Below are 17,519 nucleotides of genomic sequence, written 5' to 3' on the forward strand. Positions count from 1 at the left end.
GACTAATGTCAAAAAATTACCATCTTTGTTACATGAAGTCTTCCCATTTGTTTTTTTTTAAGTCTTCCCATTTGTGAATATTTTGTATGTATAAATAAATATATGTGTGTATGTATGTGTATAGATAGATAGTTTTTACGTCCTTTGATAATTGCTTTAAAATATTTCCATAGAATAGTTATTCATTATTTACTGGATTTAAGTACTTTATGGTTATTTTATAGATTATTTTTATTTCTATTGTGAAGTGGAACTTTTATCTGTTATATGAACAAATTTTGTTCATGTAGAGGAATATTCTATGCTGATGCATAGAAATGTTACTGATTTTTATATGGTCATCTCAGTATTAACCTTTTCAAACCTGTCCCTGATCTGGGGAGCTTGAGATTTTATGTTAAACTTGATTTCTGTCCTTAAAAGGGTTAATGACATTTTCTTTGGTTACTTTTTTTAATGCCATGATACATATGTGAGGGTCAAAGTTTCTAAGATGACAGCCAGAGCAAGGTCCAAAAAGTATTTATTGCAAGTTTTCTTTGCTCAGTCTCTTCATTCGCAACAATGGTTTGGACTAGATCTACTTGTGTTGTCTCTTTCATCTTGTTTTTTGCCCACATAGCAGCTGTATCAGTAAGTAGAGTTCTGCTTTCTTGGGTATTTAGAAATATTAATTCTAGTTTATGTTAACAAATTTCTGTATATTTATTTTCTTTCAGATTAAGCATATTTCTAAAGGAAATGGTAAGAATTGATTGAAATGCATAGAGTGTTTCTGAAGTTTCTTTTATTCAGCAAGATAAGTAACAATTTCTTTCCTACTTTTAACAGTATATGCTGAAGATTTTGATGAACAAAAGGATATTTCAGAAATCAATTTAGGTGGGTTCAATTTCTGTACTATTAATGCTCTGAAATAATTTTAAATCTTGTGCTACAATTGCTTTATAGCAATTATGATAGGGTATTGGGTAACCTTAGGAGAGAAATATCTATTGGTGCTTCATTTGAATTTGCAGTTTCTGAAAAATGGAAATGTGGGAAGAGAATAATGGTTAGACCTAATTTTCTAGAGGAATTAGTGAATACCTCATGGATCTAGAAATACATAACATGACTTTGGTTTACAAAAACTTCAGGTTTTTTGTATTTATTTATTTTTTAAATGAAAGAAAAGTAGATGATTACTCTGCTTGCTACTCACACGTGTATATGTATGTATGTATACATGTGTAGTATATGCCTAGGGTTATATTTAGTAGGGAGAAAACCCCAGTGCCTCTACTGGTGTATCATATTCATTAGCAGCTGTTTGCTCAGGACTTAGGGATGAGTGTAAAGGTGTTTCCATTTCAACACTTGTCTATAAACATTTTTCTTGAAGAACTCCATCTGTCTGGTCCATTACTGAGAGGAGAGAGAAGCTGGGGTTATCATCTCTTTTCTCTCTCTTACTCTGCTTCTAAAATGAGGAGAAGCCTTTATATTCTGTATATCTTTGGTTTGGTTTGGCAAGATACAGAGATATTTATGATCTTAAACACCTTGTGGTTTACAAAAGCTTTATCACCAGTTGCATTTATAATTGAGGTTATATCTCAAAAGCCACAGTAAAGGGGATGCCTGGGTGGCTCAGTGGTTGAGCATCTGCCTTTGACTCAGGTTGTGATCCCAGGGTCCAGGGATCAAGTCCCACAATGGGCTCCCAGTAGGGTGCCTGCTTCTCTCTCTGCCTACATCTCTGCCTCTCCCTCTCTTCATTTCTCATGAATAAATAAATAAAATCTTAAAAAAAAAACTGTAGTAGAGTAAGTGCTGTTACCATTTTGTAGGAAGATGACAAGGAAGTTCCTTGTGGTTGAGATAGTGATTGGGCTCATCTCCAGGTCTTCTGATTCAGCTCAGTGTGATTTGAAGACTACAAAACTCAAAAAAAAAAAAAAAACATACCTAAGGGATGAATTTCTGTGGCTTTGTCCCACTTACAGGGAAGGGAGGCTCATTGATATATAATTGGAAAAGCATGAAACAATTTTAAAGAAATAGTTTGATCAGGTAAACTGGTCAATCGGCCCCAAGACTTCAGAGCCAGGCATCAAATTCTCTCTTTAGTGCCAGGCAATCAAGGTGTATGGACTTGGGAGGATTTGCTGTAGTTTATGCAGAGTTGGGACTAGAATTAGAGTTTAATTGATCTTGCCCTGATTTCTCCAGACCAAATAATTCTTTTACCTGAGAGCCACTCTTTATGCTTCTTCTCCACCAACCCCTCTGAGCTGTGCCTCCAATGAAGAAATCTTACCATGTGGATTTTTTTTTCTTTCCAACCCTGCTGCCAGAATTATTAAGGTTGCCCATACAGCCAGATCCTACATCACAAAAACTGTTTGGGAAAAATCACAGAAAGGGAATTGTCCTCTTTTTGTCTTCTCTTTATGCTTCACATTTTAACTTTCTACCCCAACATTTGTTGCCATCAGTGTTTTCATTTCAGTAAAAGCAATTCCCTCTTCTAGATCAGAGGCTCAGAGCCTCTGATTCTTATCTTTCTCTCAATGTACTTACCATCTATCAGCAAATGCAATTGGGTTGACCATCAAATTGTATCACGGGTTGTGACTTAGCACTTTCTCTTTTCCTGCCCCGGCCTAAGCCATCTGGTCTGGTCAGGTTCTTGCAGCCTTTCAACTGCCCTGGCCTTCCTGCCCTCCCCCTGCATAGGCTATTCCTCAGAGTAGAAAGAGGTCTCCTCTGGAAGGATTCAGGCAATGTGTGGGACGCCTGGGTGGCTCAGCAATTGAGCGTCTGCCTTTGGCTTATGTAGTGATCTGAGGTCCCTGGATCGAGTCCCACATCAGGCTCCCTGCATGGAGCCTACTTCTCCCTCTGCCTGTGTCTCTTCCTCTCTCTCTCTCTGTATCTCTCATGAGTAAATAAATAAAATCTTAAAAAAAAAAAGATTCAGGCCATATCACTTCTCTTATCCACTCTCCCAGTCTTTTGACATTGGCCAGTGATGATTGACATCTCGTCCAACATAGAACACACACCCTAGAACCTTGAACCTAGAACCTTGTGTATTCCACAGGCAGTATCACCTATACCACCTAAGAGTTCTCTAGAAATGCAGCATCTTTGGTCTATCTGAGACCTACAGAAGCAGCACCTCCATGTGGATGGACCCCAGCAGATTCCCTGCAAATTAAAGTTTGAGATGAACCTGGCCAGCCATCTGATCTTACTTTTTTACTGCTCTCTCCCCTACTTACTTGGACTCTCCAGCCACCCTGACCCCCTAGCTATTCCTCTACAGAGGTTATTCTCAGTGTGTGGTTCCTCCCAACCAGCAGCATCAGTATCACCGGAAAACTTGTCAGAAGTGAAAATTCTTGGGCTCTGCCCTAGACTTGCTGACTGAGAAACTCTCAAGAGATTTTCATGCTGAAATTTAGAAAGTTGCTCTAAGACATCAAGGTTTTCTTGTATCATTTCTCTCTCTCTCTTTAAAGATTTCTGCTTCAATGCCACCTCCTCAGAGAGGCCATCCTAAACCACCCTTTATAAAATATCAACCCTCCCACCCTTCACCACTTTTCTCCCCTATTTTTTTTTTAAATGTTTTTCTTTTTTCTTTTTTTTTTTAAAGGTTTTATTATTTTTATTCTTTTTTATTTATGATAGTCACAGAGAGAGAGGGAGAGGCAGAGACACAGGCAGAGGGAGAAGCAGGCTCCATGCACCGGGAGCCCGATGTGGGATTCGATCCCGGGTCTCCAGGATCGCGCCCTGGGCCAAAGGCAGGCGCCAAACCGCTGCGCCACCCAGGGATCCCTCCCCTATTTTTTTTATTGCTCTTTTCACCGTCTGTTACTCAACATTTATTTGTTTGTCTCTCCTCCCTCTCCAGTCAAGAATGTCACCTCCTTCAGGGCTTCGTTTTTGTGCTCGCTTTGGTAGCACATATACTAAAACTTGAGGGCTTTGTTTTATTCTCTGCTATGTCCCTAGCATGTAGAACAAAGTCTTGCACACAATAGGTGCTTAATAAGTCTATGCTGCCCGAGCAGATTGGTCAATGAATCTCCTGAGGCTTATTTTTTTTTTCATTTTTATTTTTTAGCGAGAGAGTGCATGTGTACTCTAGGATGCAACAGGGAGATGATGGGTGGGGGAGGGGACAGGGAAGGGGCAAGGACGGGGAAGGGGACAGGCAGAGAGAGAGAGAGAGAGAGAGAGAGAGAAAGAGAGAGAGGGAGAGAGAATCTTAAGCAGGCTCCATGGAATCTGACAGGGTGCTTGATTCCAGGATCCTGAGATGATGACCTGAGCAGAAATCCAGAGTCAGATGCCCAATTGAGCCACCCAGGTGCCCCTCTTGAACCTTATTTTTAATGGATATCTGTTTCTTTGGGAAGTGCTCCCAGCTCCCCCATTGCTGCACTCTCTTATCCCTGCAGGACCCCATCTATGCTGACCAACCTAGGGGCCAGGGTCTGAATGAGCTTGTTCCTATCACTCTAGAGGAGCCCAGCTATCATCTCCATACCTAATCCAGACCAATGTCAGAAAATGCAGGTGTTTGTTCATGACAAGCCTAAGCCAGAGTGTGAATAGACCAGCACATACTCCACCTCCTGAAAAGGAAATTCAAAACCTGGGTCCTATTTCCCATAGTGATATAGATGTTGTTTTTGTTTAATTTTGCTGTTATCATATGCAGAAGTTAGGTTTATGGAGGTTAAGAAATATGTGCATGAGGAAAGAGATCATGATGCTTTATTTCATCATTAGCAAGTGAAACCATGACTCCTCTTAATACCTAAAACCCCGGTGGTGTCATTTACCATGAATGAGCAGTCAGCTTTGCCAAATGGGACCTCTGTGACCGTATGAGGCTATGACGATAACTCTCTAGCTTGATTTCCCAGCTGTAAATCAGGGGCTATTCTCAGAATGAAATACAATCCACTGACCCTGTTTGGGGGTACTTTGTGTTTTACAGGGGAGGCTGTTTGTCAAACATGAGGGTTGTCATAAGAAAAGACATTCTTTCAAATCCTCATAAATTTTTCCCACCAGGATCTTCCCTTTTAAGAATCCTATTTGCAAAAACACGATGAGGCCAGAATCAAGGAATACCATAATGGAGAAAGTTTATTATGCTAAGCTCCTGACAGCAGATATTTGGAGATACAGACTGAATGGATCAATACATAGTTGCCTGATCTTTACTGCAAGAGCATCATCTTGACCTTGGCTTTGGAGGGTACCATTATTTTTTCATGGGACAGAGCAAAACCAAGTCATTTACCTAGGTTCACGAGGAAGGATAGAACAATAGCAGAAAGGACTTTGGATAGGAAGTCAGGAGTTCTTAAGTCCACTCAACTGCTGACCACCTACTGCATTACTTCCTGTTTCAAGACTCCCTTGTGCCCCCTGAAGTCCGAAGAGGTTTGGAGTCAATGATCAAAAAGATCCCTTCTAACTCATTTCTTACTTTAAAGATTCTTGGACAAGGTTTCTTGTTCCAAAATGAAGACAAAGGATGTGATAATACACAATATTAATGGGCTATTTACATTTACTCAATTAGAGGGAATTTTGAATTGCTTCCAAAGACTTTGACAAAAGACTAACAATGCAAGATTTATAATGGAAAAGATTAATTTTATTATGAGAGATGCCTTTCAGTCATGCTCGTTCAAATATTTCTTCTTCTTTTTAATCTGCCTCTAGCTGCAGGCTTGGACCTCTTTCAAGGGGACATCCTCCTGCAGGTGAGTATCTTCCAAAGACACAATAGCATTCCTCAAGACTGGCTGTTTTTTTATTACTAGAAGCCTCTGCTGTGTCCAACCCTGGGCTGGGCACTGTGGAGAACATGCAAGAATCTAATCTATCATCTATACCCACAAGAGTTTCCACTGTCACTGATGATGACAAAGACAGATGAAAAATTAACAAACGGTTCAAAGAATCTGTAATTATCACATTACTTGTTCACCCAACTTTCCTAGTAAGCGAAGACTGAGAAGGAAATGCACCAATATGTTTAAAATGGCTATCTCAGTTTTTAGAAATTGAAGATCTTCTAAATTTAGTTCTTAATAATTTCTCTGCAGTTTCCAAATTGTCTATAATGAATTAGTATTGCTTTTGTAATCAGAATACAAACACTCTCGTTTGAATCGTATGATAGGTTGTTTGTGGTATGGAAGTTCAGCAGAGGAGGAGGCCAGGGGGCCTCAAGAATTCACCTTCCCAGCCTTCTTTGCCTTGTTTCCACAGAACTCCAGAAATGGCCTGAGAGATCCTGAAGCCAGGTGGAAGTTCCCTATTCCTTACATTCTGGCTGACAATCTGGGTAATGTTAATTGTTTTAATTAGAAGCTTTGGGTTTTACTCTTCTCTCCCCTGCTCCTCCTATTCATCAGCTTCGGATTGGGAGTAACACCAATGCATCTGAGGGTTTCCAAGCCCTGATGATTCTTTATCCTGTGAGATGAGAGGCATAACATTATATTGACCCAGTGCTACTTAACCAGTCTGAGATACAGTGCATTGAATGGTAATTTTAAAAATTACAGAGTACCAAACAATAATTGTAAAAGTGCAGAACACATTAACATGTTAATGAAACCAAAAAGCACCCTGAAGAATAAAAGTACAGAAATATAATTTGGCTTCACAACCATGAAAAAATTTTCGCTTTCAAGACTAGTTTAGCTGAATCTAAATATATTTTCAGCATACTGATTTCTTCCCCTTTTGTTATGAGACAGACATTCTGAACTTTTGAGAAAGAGAAAAATCTGTATTTCATATGTTCAGAGTCCTTGTTCCTCAGTATTAATAATTTCAATTCTCTCTCAGGATAAAGGGCGGGTTAAGTTATAGTTCACTCATTGTTGGAATAATATTCAGGGGAAATAAGTAAATATTTGAAGCCATGGTGGACCCTGGCTGACCCCAAGCAGGTGACTGACAGCTGAGCAGCCAGGATGATGTGATGCTTACAAGGCTTATACCACATGGATGGAGGTAGATCAAAGGAGAGGAGGAGCCGGGACAAGCTTGCTCAATCTTAACAGACCCTAGGCTGCTCCCACACTCAGGAGATAGAGCTTATGTTTCCCTATTTTCCACCACTGTCATCAGTGCTGATCCCTTTTCTGGAGGAGAGTGAGATATAAACAAATGCTGTTGTTCTCAGTGATTGTTTTGGAAATTTGAGGTTTTATTCCTCCCAATGTTTGGTGGCACACCTTCAAATTCACAGAGCACTCATATTTATTGGAATGCAATTGAAGAAACATCAGCTTTCCAGAGGGGTATTTTTTCCCCATTGCAATTTTTCTTCCTGTCTATTGCACCTGCACTATCCTCCCTTCCATCAAGACATAGACACACTCATTTTTTTTCTATTATATATTTTTTTATTAATTTTTATTGGTGTTCAATTTACCAACATACAGAATAACACCCAGTGCTCATCCCGTCAAGTGTCCCCTTCAGTGCCCGTCACCCATTCACCCCCACCCCCCGCCCTCCTCCCCCTCCACCACCCCTAGTTCATTTCCCAGAGTTAGAAGTCTTTATGTTCTGTCTCCCTTTCTGATATTTCTCACACATTTCTTCTCCCTTCCCTTATATTCCCTTTCACTATTATTCATATTCCCCAAATGAATGAGAACATACACTGTTTGTCCTTCTCCGGTTACTGGGGCCAAGTTCAAAAAGGGTGTTGCCTGAGTTCTCCTCTAGGATTTTGATGGAATCTTGTCTCACATTTAGATCTTTCATCCATTTTGAGTTTATCTTTGATAGACACACTCATTGAATCACCAATATGTGCTGGACATGGTGCCTTCACCAAATATTTGATTTAAGCTGCACCAGGTGTCTGTGAGGTGTTAAGTCAGTGCCTCTCAGACTTTTATGTACATAAGGCTCTGCTGAGGATTTTGTGGAATTGCAGAGTAGGTCAGGGGGTGGGGTCTCAGATTCGGCACCACCCCCCAGGTGATGCTGGTGCTTTTGGGCTGCTGGCCATAGCTTGAGTAGCAAGGTCTCTTTAGCTGCAGGTTGGTGACAGATTAAGAGAGTAAGATGGAAGACAGGTGGCCTGAGATAAGGTAGCAGCAGTAGTGGCTCTTAAGTACCCCACATGAGAATCACTTTTAGTGTAAAAAAAAAAATTAGATGCCTAGGCCTATACCATTGCAAAAAGCAAACATCCTAGAATTTTATATTTGTATACAATTCTTTTATTAAAGTTAGATTTACACAGAGTATACACAAATCAGTGTAAAAGCCAATGACTTTTGATAAATGCATAAACTTATGTAACCCATTCTCCCATCACTCCAGAAATTTCCCACGTGCTTGTACAGCCAATCTCTACCCACCTCTTCAAGACACTACCATTCTAATCACCTTTCCCTATAGATTGTTTTACCTGATTTATAGATAAATGGAATCATTTAGCATGTACTCTTTTGTATCTGGCTACTTTTGCTTAACATAGTTTTGAAGTTTTTCCATATTGTTGCAGGTCAGTAGTTCATTTTTTTTTTTACAACTCAGTAATGTTCCTCAGTAATATGGCAATTTTTTAAAGATTTTATTTATTGATTCATGGGAGACACAGAGAGAAAGGCAGTGACATAGGCAGAGAGAGAAGCAGGTTTCCTGCAGGGAGCCTGATGCGGAATTCGATCCCAGGATTCCGGGATCACGACCTGAGGCACTCAACCACTAAGCCACCCAGGTGCCCCATTAATATGGCAATTGTTTATCCATTTTTCAATTGATGGACATTAAGTTGTGTCAAGTTTGAGCTCTTACGAAGAAAGATGGTATGATCATTCTTGTACAAATCTGCATGGATAAATAAATAAATATATATATATATTGTCTTGATCAAATTTCTAGAAATAGAATTGCTTGATCATATGACAAATATATGTTTAACTTTAGTAAAAAATGCCAAGCAGTTTTCAAAACTCACTGCACCATTTTTCATTCTCACTAGCAATGTAGCTGTGTCCCACTTGCTCTACATTTTCAATAACACTGGTGGTGTTAATGTTTCTTAATTGCAGCCATTCTACTGGTTGCAAAATGGAATCTCACTGTGATTTTAATTTGCATTTCCTAATGACTAATGATATTTCCCACATTGCCATGTGTCATTGACCATTTTTGTATGTTTTTTATGAATGATCTGTTCTACTCTTATTATGCTTTTTTATCGTATTATTTGTCTCTTCATTATTTGTAGAAGAATTTCATATATTATGGACGAAGTCTTGTCAGAGATAGATAGATATCTCGAAAAAATTTTTCCTAGTCTGTGACTTTCTTTTTTTGTTTATTTTTAAAGCAGTGTTGATTTATTAATCTTTTCAAAGAAGCAACTTTTCACTTAATTTTTTCTACCTTCTCTGCTTTCCATTTCATTGCTTTTTGCTTATCTTTATTATTTCCTTTCTTCTACTTAATTCCAGTTTAATTTGCTCTTCTTTTTTATATTAAAGGTTGAAATTTATATCATTGACTTTAAACCTTCACTTTTCTAATGAAATATAATTCTATAATATGACACCTAAAGCTATACATTTTATTTGAAGCTCTACTTTAAGTGTTTTCCACAAATTTTGATATGGTTGTATCTTTATTCAAGTTCAGATATGTTCTAATTTCAATTGTATTTTTTAAAAATCCATGGATCAGTTAGAAGTGTGTTTTTAAATTTACAAATGTCTATAGCACTTCCAGATATTCTGTTATTGATTTCTAGTTTAATTTTGTTAAGGTCAGAGAACATATTGATCTTTTTGAAATTTACTGAGGCATATTTTGTGGCCTATCTTTGTGACTGTTCCATGTGTACTGGAAAAGAACTTACATTTGGCTGATTTGGGCTGTGTTATTTTATCAATGTCAAATAGGTCAAGGTGGTTGGTTGTGTTGCTCAAATATTTTTATCTGCATGGAGTTTTGGACTATTGTTTTATCTGCTACTGAGAGAAAGGTGCTAAACTCTTTAACTATAATTGAGTGTTTGCGTATCTCTTCTTTTAGCATTTTCTTGAAACTCTTCCTTTGGGCAAGCACATTGTTATATCGTCTAGCTAAATTGACTCATCATTTAAGGAAATTTCTCTTATTTTATAGTAATCCTCTTTATTTTGGAATCTACTTTGTAATTTAAATATAGCTACACCAGCTTTTTAAAACTTACTGTTTTCACTGTGTATCTTTTTCAGGTTTTCACCCTTAACCTATCAATGTCTTTAGAGTGTCTCTTTTTCAGACAATATATATTTGAGTCTCACTTTTTTTATCAAATATATCAACTTCTGAATTTCAATTGGAATATTTGGTCTATTTACATTTAATGTAATTATTGATATAAATTGATTTAGAAGTATCGGTTATTATTTGTCTCCTAGTTTTTATTTTATTCTTCTTTTCCTGCCTTCTTTTGGTTAAATCTAACAATTTAATATTTCATTTGGCTCTTGTAGTGGCTTTTTAGCTCAACCCTTTTGTCTTATTTTGTGAGGCTTTGTCACAGGAATTACACAATTTGTAGCCTTCACATGTAACAGTATACTTAGACTTAACAGTGTGCATTTTGCATAAAATGTGAGCATTTTACAACAGTATCATTCCATTTATACCCCTTCCTTTCATGTATTGTTGGCTTATATATATTTTCAACCACATTTATTTATTTATTTATTTATTTATTTATTTATTAAAGATTTTATTTATTCATTCATGAGAGACACACACAGAGAGAGAGAGGCAGAGACACAGGCAGAGGGAGAAGCAGGCTCCATGCAGGGAGCCCGACGCGGGACTCTATCCCGAGTCTCTAGGATCATGCCCTGGGCTGAAGGCGGAGTTAAACCACTGAGCCACCGGGGCTGCCCAACCACATATTTTTATAAACCTCATAATACAGTGTTATCATTTTTTGCCCTTTAATCAGTTGTCTCAGAGTAATTAATGAAGAAAAGTAGTCTTTGTATTTGCTTTTATACTTGCAATTTCTGGTGTTGTTCATTGCTCCTGGAGATCTGAGTTCCTATCTGGTTTCTTTTCTCTTCAGCCTAAAGAACTTCCTCTACCATTTTTTTTTTTAAGTAGGCTCCATAACCAGTGTGGGGCCCAATATGGGGCTTGAACTCTCAACCCTGAGATCAAGACCCAGGCTAGATCAAAAGTTCAATGCTTAACTGACTGAGCCACCCAGGCATCCCTTCCTTTAACATTTCTTGTTTAAAAAAAACAAAAACCAAAAAACAAATTCTCTTCTTTCTCCAAAATAATCTCTTTACTGTCTTCATTTTGAAGGGCATTTTTTACTGGAAATAGAATTTAATAGGTTTTTATTCTTCTTTAAAGTTGTAATTATCATCTTTTTCTTTTCCCCATTTTGTTATGAAAAATCTTAAATATATGAAAAGCTGAAAGAATTGTGCAGTGAACACTCATATACTCATCACCTACATTATACAAACAGCATTCTGCTATATTTGCTTTATCTTATTAATCCATCCTGTCCATCCTTCTATCCATCTATAGATGCATTCAATTTCTGATACATTTCAAAGTAAATTGCAGTGACAGTATGCTTTACTCCAAACACTGCGGCATGTGTATCTTTAAAGTCTAATATTTGTTTATGGTTCTTTTTTATGTAACTGTACATAGAGTAAAATGGATGGAGTCTTAAGTGTACAGTTCAATGAATTTTAAAATATTTATGAATCTTGTAACTTATACATTACACTTATACAATGTAAAAATATTCATGCAACTCCTATTAAGATACGGAGCACTTTTATTATCCCAGAAAATTCTCTCATGTTCTTTCATAGTTATTCTTATCCTTTCAGAAATAACATTTTGTTGTTGTTTTATTTTTTAAAAAGATTTTATTTATTTATTCACAAGAGACACACACACACAGAGAAAGAAAGAAAGACACAGGCAGAGGGAGAAGCAGGCTCCATGCAGGGAGCCTGATGTGGGACTCAATCCTGGGTCTCCAGGATCAGGCCCTGGGCTGAAGGCGGTGCTAAATGGCTGAGCCACCCAGGCTGCCTTTGTTGTTTTAATCATAGATGAGTTTGCCTGTTCTAGAATTTCATGCAAACAGAATCATATTTTATGCTTTTTTCAATTACTCAGTAAAATGTTTTTGAGATTCACGAATGTTGTTGTATGCATCAATAACTTTTCCTTTTTATTATTGAGTGGCATTCCATTGTATGAATACAGTATATGACAGCTTTTTCAACCAATCTCCTGTTGATAGACACTTGGGTTGATTCTATGCTTGAGTTTTTATGAATAACTTACTATGAACACTCTTGTACATGCCTGTTTTGAATATATGGTTTTATATTCATGTCTCCTGTGTAAATATCTAAAGTGAAATTGCTGGGTTATAATACAGATGTTGGTTTAGTGTTGGATCTCTTTTAAAGTGCTTGTACCATTTTACAGACTTCGACAAACAATGAATGAATGTTCATTTACTCTACATCCTTGCCAAAATTCATTGTTGTTATTCTTTTTAATTCTAGCCATGCTGGTGAACATATAATGGCAATTAATTGTGGTTTTAGTCTACTTATTGCTGTTTTACTTTCTTTTTGTTTACTTATTGGTCATTTGTATGTCTTCCTTTGTGAATATCTGTTTAGATAGTTTGCCCATTAAAAAAATTAGTTATTTGTCTCTTCTACTTTGAGTTGTAGGAGTCCTTTATATATTCTAGATACAAGTCTTTTGTCAGATATGTATTTTGCAAATACAGTTACATTGTCTCTGGAGTATTTTCCTAACTTTTGTGGAAACTTAGCTGTCTTGGGTACAAATGTTTATATTATAAATGTTACTAAGAATAGATAAAATTTCATGAAAATCTTTCAGTAGGTTTAGTGCATACTCTTGTTGTTGTTATCTATATTATTTCCACAAGTAATTTATTGATTATTCCACTGATTATTTATTTAATGACATTAATATAATCTTATGACATCTGAGCTGTGGAATCTCCAGCTTGGTAGTTTATTAAATGAAATAAGGGCCAGGAAAACATAAGGTAAGTACTTTGTAAAGTGCTAAGAATTATAAACTCTTTGAGAGAATGCACAAAATCAAATGTACAACAAATACAACTTTATATAACCTAGCTTAATTTTTAACTTAGAGCTCTACTTTCAATGAGTTGATGGAAGAGAAAAAAGAAAACACACATACTAAGTAAAATATAATCTCTATTCCACTGGAGTATCTTTCCTCCCCACCTCATGCTTGTCTTACGCAATGCCAGGGTGTGTGTATGTGCGGCGAAAGGAAAAACATTTGATCATTGGTCACTGGTCCTAACCTACAGGTCACTAATAAGCCCCTACTGTTCTGGCCTCTTCAGGTTCATTAGGTTTCTGCTGCTTTCGTTCCAAGTTTGGGTTATAAAAATATTTTCCAAGGCTGTTTCCAGTGCTACCTGTTTAGTCTTGTCATCTTTCCACATGTCTTGCAGGGAAGCAGGTTAACATCACATGTGCTTCTTATGCTTCCAGAACCCATAAACCTTTCTAAACTCTGCTCTCTTCCTCCAGCAAGGGGGGGTATCTTATTAGACTGGGGTAAGCACCATTCTCATTGCTTCTCTCCAAGTGTTTTATTTACATAGAAGACAGAAATGAGTTGCAATCATTTCTGTCTTCTGCTCTGCAGTGTGACTCTCCTGAGGCAGTGTACTCAGGATCTTCACTTGAATGGGGAAAGGGGGAGAGAGGAAATGAGGTAGTTTGTTTATAATATTGTCCAACTACACATACAGGTATATTCTTATCATGTAGGTCTATTTACATTATGCATTTAAAGTTTGCACTTAATGTTTATGTACACGACTAGTTTTGTAGTTTTAGTTTCCAAGGAATCTACTTACTACCAAAAAATGTAGACCATAGACCTCTGTGAATTTCATGTGGTGGCAAGATCTTCTCTAAACTATGTTATGTGTATTATCTAGGTGGCAAGATCTTCTCTAAACTATGTTATGTGTATTATCTAAGATCTAAGTAATGCTCATTGATATTTTTACTGGTTTCTGCAGGGCTGAATGCCAAAGGAGCCATTCTTTATGCTTTTGAAATGTTCCGCCTCAAGTCCTGTGTGGATTTCAAGCCCTATGAAGGAGAGAGCTCATATATCATATTTCAAAAGTTTGATGGGTAAGTATGAAATTTTACAGAGTATGTAATCATGCATTCTTTTGTTTATAAAACTGATACATGTCTTTCTTTTTTTTGGATACATGTCTTTCAAAAGAAGAAACTAGGAAGAAACTAAAAGCAAAATCAAATCTTTCTCTGTGAATTTTAAAATTCAATAACATTTTTAATGCCCTAGATGGAAAAGGAGTTGCTTAGACACCTCTGGGCCATAAGGAGATTTATTTTGATTCTTTTCCTGGGTTTAGGTCATGATTTAAATTATAGCACTTTTTCTAAACTCAGTTGTATTAAAATATAAATTATAAACCCCTTTTTATGGTATTCCTTTAAATTATGCTACTCTGTTGGCTGGATTTCTTTGAGAAGTTCTAGATGTAGTTTGTAGTTATTTATTTCCCAGGAAAAATAAATGGTATATCAAGAAAAAGTTTGTCTTTCTCAGTGGCATTTATGTCAATCAACCTGGGCTAGATGAGGCTGGAAAGCCAAGCTAACATCTGCCTTGATTGCATGTTTGTGTCTTTAAGGCCCAACTGGAGACATTTCCTCCTGCTGCTCCCAGATTGCCTCTAGGTGTTGCCTGGATTTGGTTGTCTAGTTCTGCTAGTGTTTTTGTTAATTATGGATGGGTAACAGAGATGAGGAAGGAAGTTAACACCTGCTTTTGCCCCTTAAGAAAAAAAATGCAAAATATAGTAGAAAAAAATAAAATTGTGATACCACAACTGGACCACTTAGATACCAGTTAAGTACCTTACTTACTTGAGTAGTTGCTCTCTTGGCTCAGGCTTTTATTAAAATGCAAATTTATGTACACCTAGTATGTGCTGGGAAGTATGCTAGTCTCTAGATACAAAGAAGCATAAGACACAGTCTTAGATCTCATAAGGTTTAAAGTTGGCAATTGGGGATAGTGGAGAGACAACAAGGAAATAGTTAGATATGCTATGAGGAGTGCTCTGAGCCACAAGAAGACATAGAGGCAGAGGAGAAAGAGGGACAAAATGGGGGATGGGAAGGGAGGGAGACCCAGAGAGAAAGGGGAAAGGAAGAAGAAGGAAGAGAAAAAGTAAGAGAAGAGAGACAGAAGAAAAAAAGCAAACACAAACACGAATCTGGCTTGCCTGGAGAACTCACTAAGTTCTGAGTGTCTGAAGCTTTGCATGTAAGGCGCAGAGTGGTGGGCCATGGAGCCAGGACCATAAACAAGAACCTGGTCAGAGATAAACCATATATGAGGAAATCCACCATTCTGTGCATGATTTATGATATGCTCAGGTTTCCATTTTAGAAAAATTAGTCTAGCAACAGTGGATAAAGAATTGAAGTGGCAGCATGACTGGTGGCAGGAGACCAATTAAAGAATGTCCCAATTGTCCAGGACAGAAATAAAAAGCGACCTGCACTGAAGAAGAGTAGTTGAAATGAAGGAGCAGGACTGGATTTCAGAACTATGAAAACAGGGGACTTCTCAGAAGCTGGTTGTTAGGGGGCACCTGGGTGGCTCAGTGGTTGAGCATCTGCTTTTGGCTCAGGTCGTGATCTTGGGGTCCTGGGATCGAGTCCCACATCACGATCCTCTCAGGGAGCCTGTTTCTCCATCTGCCTGTGTCTCTGCCTCTCTCTGTGTGTCTCTCATGAATAAATAAATAAAGTCTTTATTTTAAAAAAAGGTAGTTTTTAGTTCATGTGAGGGGTTAAGAAGAAAGAGGAATCAAGGGTGTCTGTTTGATTTTTGATTCAATGACTGTCGAGTAGTAACTTCATCCTCCGAGCCTGGCAATACTGTCAGAAGAACCACTTTAGGGATACGATAGTCAATGTGTTTCTGAACATGTCCTGAGGTTCTTGTGGGTCACATAAGTGGAGATAACCAATAGTATTTGCACAGTTTCTTTTCATGTGAAGGAAAAACGTGTAAAGTATAGCTTGGGCCTTGCCAAGAGCACATATTTTGGAGGTTCTCTGTTTTTGACCTTTTCGTCTTGTCCCTTGGCAACAATTTAGCTTCAAGAAAGTGCCAAAGCCTTTAGTTATTTATTGAAGACTTCAGGAAAAAAAAAAGTTCATTTTCTTAACACTTTTAGCTACCACTGTCTCTTCTCTCTCTCTCTCTCTTAAAAATAAAACTAAGCTAATGTGATCACTTTCCAAAAGTTCTTTCCTTCCTAGTAAAATTCTCCTGTCTTCTTTTCAGTTTTTAACTAAATCCCTGAAGTACTTGATAAAGAGGTAGGTCAACTTTGAGGGACATTCTCTGTAAAACCTGAATCTGGGAAATTCTTGATGCCTGTGGCCAGGAGGGGTCTCTGTTGCATTTAAATTAGGGGAAGGGAAAAAGAGAGGAAGAAGGTCAGTTGCAAGGGGGAGAAGCTGCACCAAAGTGCCCCAAATCCTTCAGGGTTCTGGTCCCCTGAAGCAAGATGTTAACTGGGTTCTTTTAGAAAGACAATGGAAAAGATTGAGAGCTGCAGAGATGTGGCATTTTTGCAACTTACACATTTCCACTGGAAGAGGGATGTTAAAAAAAAAAAAAGGTAAATAGCAAGTGCTTCCTCTGGATTTCGGATATTTCACGGAGTCAACTGATTTGGTAATGAAATGCTACTGTCAGAGAGGCAAATAGATCATGACCATGTTTGCATAACTCAGTGAGGTTACAAAAGATCATTGATTGTATTCTTAAAATTGCTGAATTTCATGGTATGGAAGTTATACCTTAACATGTTATTAGAAGATAATTAAGATCTACCTCAGAGTAGAAATCAAATCCATTAGCATTTGAGGGTATATGATATTAACAATCTCCAGGAAGGTGATGGCAAAGTAAGACAATGTGATTGTCACCAAAGAACTTGGAATCCATTGGTCTCTTTTAAAATTATGAGCAAATATCTGAATCTGTTGAGCACTGGTTAGAGTATAGATCCTCTTCCGCAACTTAAAGCAGATAAGGAAACAATTCATGGAAGGCTTTGGATTTGCTAAGAGAGGTGAAAAGTTGGATTTATTTAAAAAAAAAAAGACAAAATAATTGGGGGAAAAAGGGGAGCAAAATGCTGCACCATGTGGAATTTAGAGAATCTGGGAGAAGATCATGAGTCTACTGTTTTTTTTCGAGAAGTTCTGGGTCCTTCTTGCCCAGAGCCCTTCAGAAATGGTAGGTGGCCAGCTCTGTGCTTTCATAACTCTGCAGATCCACTGACAGCCAAAGAAATGAATTGGCTTCTTCAATGCGGTTCTTGTTTG

At 37.6% G+C, this 17,519-nt stretch overlaps 1 protein-coding gene across 1 annotated transcript in view; it reads left to right on the top strand.

The window, feature by feature from the left end:
* The first annotated feature begins 564 nt into the window (after positions 1-564).
* The window catches only part of MEP1A (meprin A subunit alpha), a 34,102-nt gene continuing 17,147 nt past the window's right edge, over positions 565-17,519 (top strand). Inside the window, exons 1-6 of the mRNA XM_055330615.1 lie at positions 565-633; positions 720-744; positions 832-882; positions 5,740-5,780; positions 6,292-6,367; positions 14,150-14,267. Of these exons, the coding sequence (XP_055186590.1) occupies positions 565-633; positions 720-744; positions 832-882; positions 5,740-5,780; positions 6,292-6,367; positions 14,150-14,267 (380 nt within the window). The remainder of the gene's footprint in view (positions 634-719; positions 745-831; positions 883-5,739; positions 5,781-6,291; positions 6,368-14,149; positions 14,268-17,519) is intronic.

Source organism: Nyctereutes procyonoides, unplaced genomic scaffold (genome assembly GCF_905146905.1).
Source record: "Nyctereutes procyonoides isolate TBG_1078 unplaced genomic scaffold, NYPRO_anot_genome, whole genome shotgun sequence".
Classification (NCBI taxonomy): domain Eukaryota; kingdom Metazoa; phylum Chordata; class Mammalia; order Carnivora; family Canidae; genus Nyctereutes; species Nyctereutes procyonoides.